Below are 9,490 nucleotides of genomic sequence, written 5' to 3'. Positions count from 1 at the left end.
AAAAACTGCGACCCGATCTTCCTCCATGTTGAATTTTCTCTTTCTGCTGCGAGGTTTGTGGGTTATACTGGTCTTTAGTACTCTTGATTTTGCCCCTCTAAGGATTCGTACTCTTTCTTAGAGTCATACTAGACTCGGTAAGCATTGCATTTACTTCATTGACTGATAACTAATTTATTAATTGAAAAGATGGCCAAGAAGTGTCTGAATGTTTGATCTCTGTATAACGTGGTCATGCAATCTTTTTAAAATCAGAGGGTATGTTTTGGACACAAAGCATCCTTATACCAAATCACGTTTGCAAAGCACTTTAAATAGCATGAAAACAAAACGAAGCACCCAGTTCAACAGATGGTTTATTTATTGGTAAACGCGGCTAAATTTTAACCTCGATCGTGCATTACCTCTCCTGTAATTGGTACCTGAGGGTCTCAATGGGGTGACAGCTTTTACGGCTAAAGGTTAAAATTTTGACCAATTTACGGCTAACTTCATTTATGACTAGCGGTTAAAATTTGTCAATTTTTATGCATAGCGACTAATTATTTTGGCCGTTTTATGGCCGAAATAGGTTTTAACTCCATTGGGAACCTCGTAGTTGTGCATGTGATCACCGGAACCCCATGAAATAATTTTTTTCTTTTTTTTTTTCATTATTAATTTGTCGCTTGAAAAACGTGAACCGACGTTCGACTAAGCCATAACATTGAACACAACGACTCAAGACACTTCCTCTTCAAGCTCCATTTGTCTCGTTTCTTAATTTTAGTTACTTCGTTTTCGTTGTTTGAATGCGTCATTCTTTGACTTTCTATTTTCGAAATGTTTCGTTTTCATTTTTACCTTCTGAACTTTCATGATGGCCCAGCTTCGCAGGAATAACAGAGGTTTGCCTTTCATGATTTGCAACTTTCTAGCTAGCAAAAATCAACAAAGTATTTTCTTCTTCCCTTTTTCTTCATCACTGATTAAGGGAGCATCATTGATTAAGGGAGGAGTTTTAAATGGGAATTTTTGGGGGTCTCAGAAGGGAACCCCGGTCAGTGGTACTTTTTCTGGCCCACAGTTCACCGATTTCTTGTTTTCATCTATTTTTCGTCATTATTAATTTGACAACTTGTTTTTGTGCGCTTCACTCCAGTCAGTGGGCTCTACTTCTGTGTCCAGAACATTGAATCGTTTTCCAAAAGATTTTAAAAGAAGGTCAAAATATTGGGGTTGCACTCGAAGAGGTATCGGTGTGACCTGCCGGCAGATATCGCATCCAAAATTATTCGGTATAATTCAAATTGAATAATACTGAATTTGAATTTGAATTCTCGGCGTGCAACGCCGATGCCGTTAAAAAGTCGTCTAATAGGAAAATAAGTTATTTATATATTACTCGCTTCTTAGTAAACTAATCTTACGAATACAATTATTGTTTATTTTTTGTGCTTATCCGTCGAGCGAGCGTGAAAATATTAACTGCGCACCGCGCAAAATCAGGGGGCGATTGCTTGCCTCCGGTTTAGCTGCGGCGAAAATTTTTTTACTATTTAATTTAGTTTCTTCAATTTTTATTCGTGCGACAGAACGAGGAAAAGGGACTACCCGTGCTCTAACAGCCAAGAGCAGTCATCCCAACTAACCAAAAATAAAGTTCTGATAATGAAATAATTAAGTTGTTTATTCTAATTTCTAAAATTTACACGCGCCCTTTATCACGTCATAAAGGTAATTACGACTTTGTCAAACGTTGTCTGAGGCGTTTTTACGTAGTGCTTGTCAGTGGAAAGGTTTCAAAAGTTGGCAAGATGAAGAAGTTTTTACTAGCTTGTTTTGGTCTTGGATTTGCTCTCGGAGGAAGTTACTACATGTACCGAAGATGGCAGAACTCCCGTGAGGAAAGCGACGATGCTGACGATCAAAACGATAGTAGCACCACTCAGGTAAATTAATTAAGGAAATTTTTAGAATCTCACCAATTTTTTTGTTTTTTGTTTTTTGACGAGCTCTAAAGATTCTTGCAAGTAGTTATTTTCAACTTAAGCCATTCGTAGAATTTATTTTCCCGTGCTTTAGGCGCTTAGCTTGTTTTACTTCGAGTTTTTTATCGGCTTTTGAAATTAAAAGTAATTTTTTCCTTACCACAATCAATCGTAAAGCGCTCTATTAGGCTAAAACCGAGTAAAACAGACTGAACCATGTCTGAGGCGATCTTTTTATTTTGTTTCCTAGGAGAGAGCACCATCTTTTGAGCCTGTTAAAATAACACTACCAAGTATCTCAGATGGAGACAGCAGTGGCAAGCAAGACAAAGCAAAGAGTATCAAAAATACCAAAAGCACCAAAAATAATTTTGGGGGCATGAGGTCCGGTTTTCTTTTGTAATCCTGTACTTCTGCTACAATCAACAAAATACTTTCAACCCTTTTCCTTTATAAAAAGAAAAAAAGAAAAAAAAAACGAATTAAAAAAAGTTCTTTGCATAAATAAAACTTCTGAAACTGTTTTTCAACCTTTTTTGTAGCAGAAAAAAGAGAAAGGAACTTGTTTTAATCAAAAATGCCATAAAAAAATATAAAATATACATTGACATAAATAAAAAAATATATATTTTCAGTAACGTAAAAAAGCCAATTGAAAAAGAAGCCAGAGTACAAATCATAAAAAGAAAAATGTGTGAGTAACTTTTTGCTAAGACAAAAGTTGTGCAAAAAAATTAAAAAAGTATTAAAAGAACACGAAAAAATTATATAAGTGAAAAAAAGAAATAATAAGAAATGGCGTGGCAAGGAGGAGAAATGTAAAAATGAAAAAAAATAAAAATTTTGCGAGAAAGAGAGAAGTGTAAACATGTAACTTGTAACAAAAAATTAAGGAAATACAAATACAAAATGGTATAATGAAAAAAAACATGTAATAAAAGGAAACGTTTGAAAGTATACGATTGTAACATTAAGAAAGTAAGCACGAACTGAATAAATCAAAGACGTATTATATTTGGTTTTGACTGAGATTCACCCGGGACATGTACATTGTATATTTTCATCTCAGGGATTGGGGGAAGAAACAGAGGGGGGGAGGAGGTTGGAAGATTTTGGTTGTGTTGCAATAAAATTTACCTGAACCTCTCATAACGCTCTTTAACATTCCTATGGTCCCCCCCTTCCCCATCCCCCCCCCCTCATTGGCAGTTATAGTCCCCCTCCATACTCTATTGGGGACGACTGATCTCTCCTTCATTCCCCCCGAAAACTAAGTGATCCCCCAAAATCCTTCCTCCTTCCCCCCCCTCCCCCCTCCCCGTTATTAATAATTAATTAACAATTGGTTCATACGTCAGCGTACGTTCATCAAGATATGAAGCACGCGGGAAGTTTGGAGTGTACGAAAGATGCGTAAGAGTTGCTCGAGGCGTAGTTGCTCTAGCTTCTTGAGTGCTCTCCAAACTTCCCAAGTACTTCATATCTCGATGAACGCACAGCTGACGTATGAAACAATTATTTTATAACATTTTCAACCTAATGGTTTAAATGTTGTAAAAGGATCAATATTCCCTCTGCTACGCTTCAGCGCGTTAATAATGTTGTTTCAGGAAAACATTTCGCTACGCTGTAAACGATCTCGTCTTAGATTGGTCAAAAAACTGACAAGTGAATTCATGCGTGTAAATGAACTTTATTTTCTGATTGAATACAAAATTCTCCTATCCAAAAGAAAAACAAATTTTGTTTGCTGACGTCATGAGCGTGCGCAATAGGAATATGAAGCACGCTCACGCAATTGAATTTGATTAGGCAAATGCACTAGCTATGTTACAAGGGTCTCTTGTATTAGATCTCAGTACTAATAAAGAGGGAAAGAAAACGGCAAACTTCCGGAATTCTCCCCCCCCTCCCCCTCCTCCATGAATTTTACACATATTTCTTTTGTTTGGAGCGTCGTGGGTGTGGTCGAGTCTTCGTGAACGGAAAGAGATCACAGCGTAAAGCTCCTGTCCACTTCCGCCTCATCCAAACCCGGAAGTGGAATAGCCAGCAGGTGGTCAAACAGACGACTACTAGGAACCTGCAAGATCAAAATGGCGCCCCACCGGCGCTAAATCACAAGTTATACTTGTTGTTATTTATCTCTTGTATAATTGCTTTTACGAGAGATTGGATCGAGACAATACTTCTTTGTTTTGTCGACGTCTCTGTCAAGATGATTATGAAGTTATGACGTAATGGCAAGAAGGTAGGACTTTAAACTTATATTCATGAATCAGGTTATGATAAATTGGTGTCATTTCCCAAAAAAGTGTGGATCTTCAAAATCGTTTTAGAAATAGAAAAAGCGGTATGAGAAGCCCTTATGGACACAATCAGAGAGTGCTTATATATTCCATTACCAGCAATTTAAGAGGAGCTGTTATGATACAAATATGAAATTTAACTCTTAACGATTCATTTCGAGAAATTTAGAGTTTCAGCTGTTTCTAGCTCTCTATATATCAAAGCATAAACATGTCATCAAGTCTTTGGATTCAGAGTTGATTCAGCGTTTTTGTGCTAATCAACTACTTCAGAAAGCGCGCTGAAAAATACACAACGCTGCCATTATAGCACAAACAACTTTAAAACACAGCAGGTGGCAAACCAGCTGGCAAACAAGTTATTAAAATTGAAACGATATGATCGCAGTTGTCGTCTGGTTTCTGCATTTGGATCTCAGTGTGAGTTTTCAAAATAGGATGATTGGATGGTTGGTTTTTGTGTTATTACTTAGCTGTTTAATATTTTTGGGATTTGTTATGTGACAACGAGCGCCATTGAGAACATCTACTGTACGGCAAGGCTTCGGTAAGGCCCAAAGGGCATGCTAGTTAACTAATGTTAGATAGAGATGTGGATTTTTTGCTGTTTTCCACAAGCAGTTATTTTGAATCTTAAATTTTCATGCTTGCTTGAATGCTTGTCTCTTTTATATCAAAATAAATGAGACTACTCCATCTATCTATGACAACGGATAAATTTCGATATATCATCAATGATTAATCAACAATCAAGACAACTCCTAAGTAAGCAAGACTTTAAAACTATGAGTCTCCGGGTCGGTGAAAAATTTGTGCTGAATTTTGACGGAGTTTAGCTGTATCACAAACTATATAAATAGACAAAAGCGGTAATAGTATACTTTCGACTGCAAAAACCTTTGGCTTAAGACGCCATTTGGATGGAGCATGTAGCTAAACTTCTTTATTTCCTAGTGAGAAAAATCTGCTAGAATGGACACCATTCCAAAACAGACAGGACCTGTGATTTGCTTGTTCTTTATTTGTGGACGTCTTATTTTGGGACAAGACCCTTACGTCTATTTTGAGAAGAACTGGTGCCGAGAACGCACCCTTCGAACTGATTGGCGGACTTACACTCACTCGTGTCCGAGTTACTCGCGACATTGGGCTTACGAGATTTGGTCGGACGACTTCAAGACTCATCCCAACCTGAGTTTTATTTCAGGGGCGGAAATCAATCCTGCAGGACATTTTAGCAAGGTATATATACAGTCTGTGACAGTTCTGAACCGGACAAAGGCGTTCGGTGGAGATGCGTGGCGCGTTAGAGTCCAGGGCCCTGCAGATCTTGTTGCTACCGTTAGCGATATGGAAAATGGTACATACGAAGCCAAGTTTTTACCCATGGAACCTGGGACCTACTCCTTACAGATAACGTTGGACTATACGCTCTGTCACGGGCTTAAAAACCCGCCTCCTGATTGGTTTATGAGAGGTTTGACCATGTTTCTTGCATTTCGTAGAGCTATATATAACTTGTTCATTCTTATAAAGTTTTTTGCATGTATATTTCAAATATTCTTGATTCTAGGAAAAGAACAGTTTTCTTAACTTATGTAGTTTGGTTTTGTTCTACGCTAAAAATGTTAACTTGTTAATCGAGTGCTTATCTATCTATTCATACACTACCTTCTGACATAAATTTTTCTCAACTTCTGAATCTCGAAAACTTCGTGATTTTGGAGGAAAGTTTAAAAAATATAAACTTCTTATAATATTGTCGCTGCCGACGCCCTCAGTCGCAATTGACGCAACAGAGCCTTTCAAAAAAACGAGCACAAGTAAAGCAACATTGTTACAGAAACAAATTGAATACTTTTTTATGGTGAATTTGGCAGGCTGTCGACACGGATCGTTTCAAAGACCAGGAACACTAGCGACATCGGACGACTATATAAATAGACCACTTTATTATGGAGCATATTTCACGGTCCAAGTTCCTCCTACCGTGCCACAGGATGCCCAGTGTGAGTGATTAATTTTCTTTTTAGTCATGTATTTAGTTCTTTAGCGCAAATGACAATGCAGGAGTATCAATTGGAAAACTGAATTATCTCAGGTTTAAAAAAGCTCTCGATTTGCAGACGATGTAGTACAAATATCATCACGTCGTTCTTTGATGGTTCTCCTTTGTAATATCACGCTACCAAGCTCAATGTTTTTCTTTTTCCCAATAGATTTAGACTCTCTGTTCAGCAGCAGTACCCAGTGGTGTTCTGACGGATGCAACCTTCTTTTGGACGGTTTTGGAAGATGGGTGAACAACAACTGGTTACCATATAAAACCAGTAGGTTGACAAGTGTGTTTGAATTGCCTACGCACAAAGGAATTAATTTTGCACAAAATATGACTACATCCTTGAACGTCCTTCTTTCACTCCTAATTAAAACATGTAGGTAAAGTAAGGCAAAGGCAGCTGACGAATCAGATAGCTCATCCTGTAAGAGCTCACCGGTTTCTGTATGATGAAGGAGCCAAAGATATTGCTACTACCTTCTCCCCGGACGAAAAGCTAGTCTAATAAAGGGTTACCCACCCCTCCTCCAGCCTTTTTTTTTTCAGGCTTCCTTAACAGTTTGGCAATGAACAATTATCTCCCGGGAGGTGAGTGGCGCTTTTTGGTGAGAGTAACGCAATCTGCCAAAAACACCAAGCAATACTTGACCAGCTTGGTTCGAGTCCGGAATTCCGACCTCTAATCCCGTGCACAAATCCACTTGATCGACGAATTTTGCTAAATATTTAAAACAATAGGTAACACAATCAATCTTAGCTAAAGTTGCACCTAAAATTGTTGATCCTAATGACGTCTTTCGGCAGTGATACATTTACTTTTTGTGATTAGAATTTGTTCTGTTCTGGATTTCGTCCGTAAGTTACAACTAATCGAGGAATCAGAAAGATTTGCGTAAAGCCACATCATATTACTTCATCATTCTGGGAATGTGTTTTGTATTCTTTCTCCAGCTGACTCCAGCGACCCAAGGTCAGGCCATAGGCAGGGATCTGGTGTCTTATGGATATATGGTGACTCACACAATCGACGGTTTTACGAATCAGTGCAACGCCGACAGCTGTGTTCTCGTGTATTCCGAGCGTGTTATCATACCAATGTATGGGTCTACTGGCTGGGAACGGTGAACTCAAATGAGATGGATCTTTGGTAATGGAGGTATTTCGTTTCGTGCTCAAACTTCCCTCCTCTTTCAGACATGAGTGAGATCTGGACAAGAGCTTAAACAGCGATAATGCATTTCTGTTTCTCATGTAGTTTTTGGAGACCGACCCAGCAAGTTTAATTTAGCAATTTTTTCTCTATATATAAGAATAATACTTTGCTGCCATCTTCTAATGTTCAAGAGCCTAATAGATACCGTTGACGTCCAAATTATACACCACTCTCCCCACCCCTGGTCCCCGTACCCCTGGCCCCCGTACCCCTGGGCCCCGTACCCCTATCGTTGTTAAAAACGGTAAAATAAACCTTAGTTCATTTTAAACGTAGCCAACTGATAACAAATGAATGTAAGAATCAAATCTAACGGACCAATGGTAAATCGTTAAAGATACAAGTGACGAACTGAAAACGTGTGAAAACGCGCGTGAAAAAATCGTGATGGTTTTAGATTTTACGTCGGACATGTGCGATTGTTGAATAGGAAGTGAGCTCACTAATGCCAAGTCCTCACTTATTGGTCTCTGGCTAACTCAAAGCGACGAAGGGCATGAAGGAAAGGCTGGGGACGAGTTAGGGAAGCGTGAGGTGAAATAACACATGTATTACTTTCTCTTCCTAGTTACGGAGGCCATGATCTTAATGTGACACAAGTCCTGGAAGAACTACGCTCAATTGTAACGCAGCCATTAATGGATGAAGATAGCGCCTTGGTACTTAACACAGGAGTCCATCTCTTAAAAAGCACGAGCTTTAGAAATTACCAAAAGATAATTAAAGGTTTCATTCGTGTTTTGAAGCAGAGCTATCGAGGAAGGGTTGTTTGGAAGACAACACCCTCCCTCGGGAAACAGACTGAGCTCTACACGGGTTGCTGTCGACGTTTTCACACTGAGCAGGTAAAGAAACTGCACTCTCTACACTCTTCCTATTTCCCCGAAGCAATGATGACGGAACGTGGAGAAAAAAAAAGCACCTTTGTTCAAAATTTAAGCCCCTTCTGATACCTTAATTATCAGACAATTACCTCTAAAATGTCTTGAAATCTGTATAATAATTTACAATGCCCATTGTAGAACAAAACAGAAACCAAAACAAAAATCACAATAACCTTTCATTCAGAAAGAACTGAAAAACTCTCGTGCCACGCCCCATCTCGCTTAAATCTCTTGTTGTCGTCTTAAGTACGAACCCGCGTCGAAAGAAAAAACATTTATATTTGCAGGCATTGTACTGTAGGCAACGTTGCCACTTTGTTTGTTTTTATATGCTTTCTTGTTTATTTGTTTGTCTTCTTTTTAGATAGTTAGATTTAGACTCTAAAACTTTTAAAATGAATTTTACAGCGAATTAAACTGTTCAACGCCTACGCCATGAAGAAAATGTGTGAAGCTGGTATCCCTGTCTTAGACGTCTACCAGATTAGCGCAGCATACCCAGGAGGCACTACTGACGGCGTTCACTTTCCGCCGTTTGTGTTCTACCCAGCAGAAGATGCCTTGGAGAGATACTTTATGACGTGACATTACTCCGTCAGCTTAAGCTCAACATAGCGATAATCTTAGTCTTTCCATTTATATTCTGTTAGCGACGACTACTCCCCTATCCGCCCCCCCTGAAAACTATGTAATCCACACCCCTTAAAATCATTTGATCCTCCGCCAACGTAAAATGAAACGACAAAAATGCGTAGTAAAGGAACTTAAACTTAACACTAAAAGGAACTAGTTGAAGGAATAAAAAACCAGTTCTCGATCAAGATTGCAAAGATTTAGTCGAGTAATATTATACACACAGTAGCCTTTCTTTTTCTGTGGTATAGGAAATACTGAAAAAAGCCACTACCCCAGCAATGCATCCTGGTTTAGCGCGGCCCTTTAACCCTTTAACTACCACGAGTGACCAAGACAGAATTTCTCCCTACAATACCTATGTAATTTCAAGCAGACGAGTGATGAGAATCAAGAGAAATATCAATCAGGCGATTATCAAT

The 9,490-nt window shown here is 38.7% G+C and overlaps 1 protein-coding gene and 1 long non-coding RNA gene across 2 annotated transcripts; both read left to right on the top strand.

Moving 5' to 3' along the window:
* Nucleotides 1-2,483, top strand: LOC131782273 (uncharacterized). Its single transcript, XR_009340027.2, has 3 exons — nucleotides 1-137; nucleotides 1,717-1,931; nucleotides 2,221-2,483. It is a non-coding gene; the product is annotated as an uncharacterized lncRNA (long non-coding RNA).
* A 1,606-nt stretch (nucleotides 2,484-4,089) lies between these two features.
* LOC131782257 (uncharacterized) lies at nucleotides 4,090-9,189 on the top strand. Its single transcript, XM_059098983.2, has 7 exons — nucleotides 4,090-4,221; nucleotides 5,234-5,756; nucleotides 6,160-6,288; nucleotides 6,499-6,609; nucleotides 7,290-7,485; nucleotides 8,120-8,396; nucleotides 8,844-9,189. Exons 2-7 carry the CDS (start codon nucleotides 5,252-5,254, stop codon nucleotides 9,018-9,020), a joined length of 1,395 nt encoding a protein of 464 aa, XP_058954966.2. The 5' UTR covers nucleotides 4,090-4,221; nucleotides 5,234-5,251; the 3' UTR covers nucleotides 9,021-9,189.
* Nucleotides 9,190-9,490: the final 301 nt, after the last annotated feature.

The sequence above is a fragment of the Pocillopora verrucosa genome, chromosome 7 (genome assembly GCF_036669915.1).
Source record: "Pocillopora verrucosa isolate sample1 chromosome 7, ASM3666991v2, whole genome shotgun sequence".
NCBI lineage: Eukaryota > Metazoa > Cnidaria > Anthozoa > Scleractinia > Pocilloporidae > Pocillopora > Pocillopora verrucosa.
Note: the sequence above shows the minus strand (reverse complement) of the source record. Positions and strands in the feature narration are given on the sequence as shown.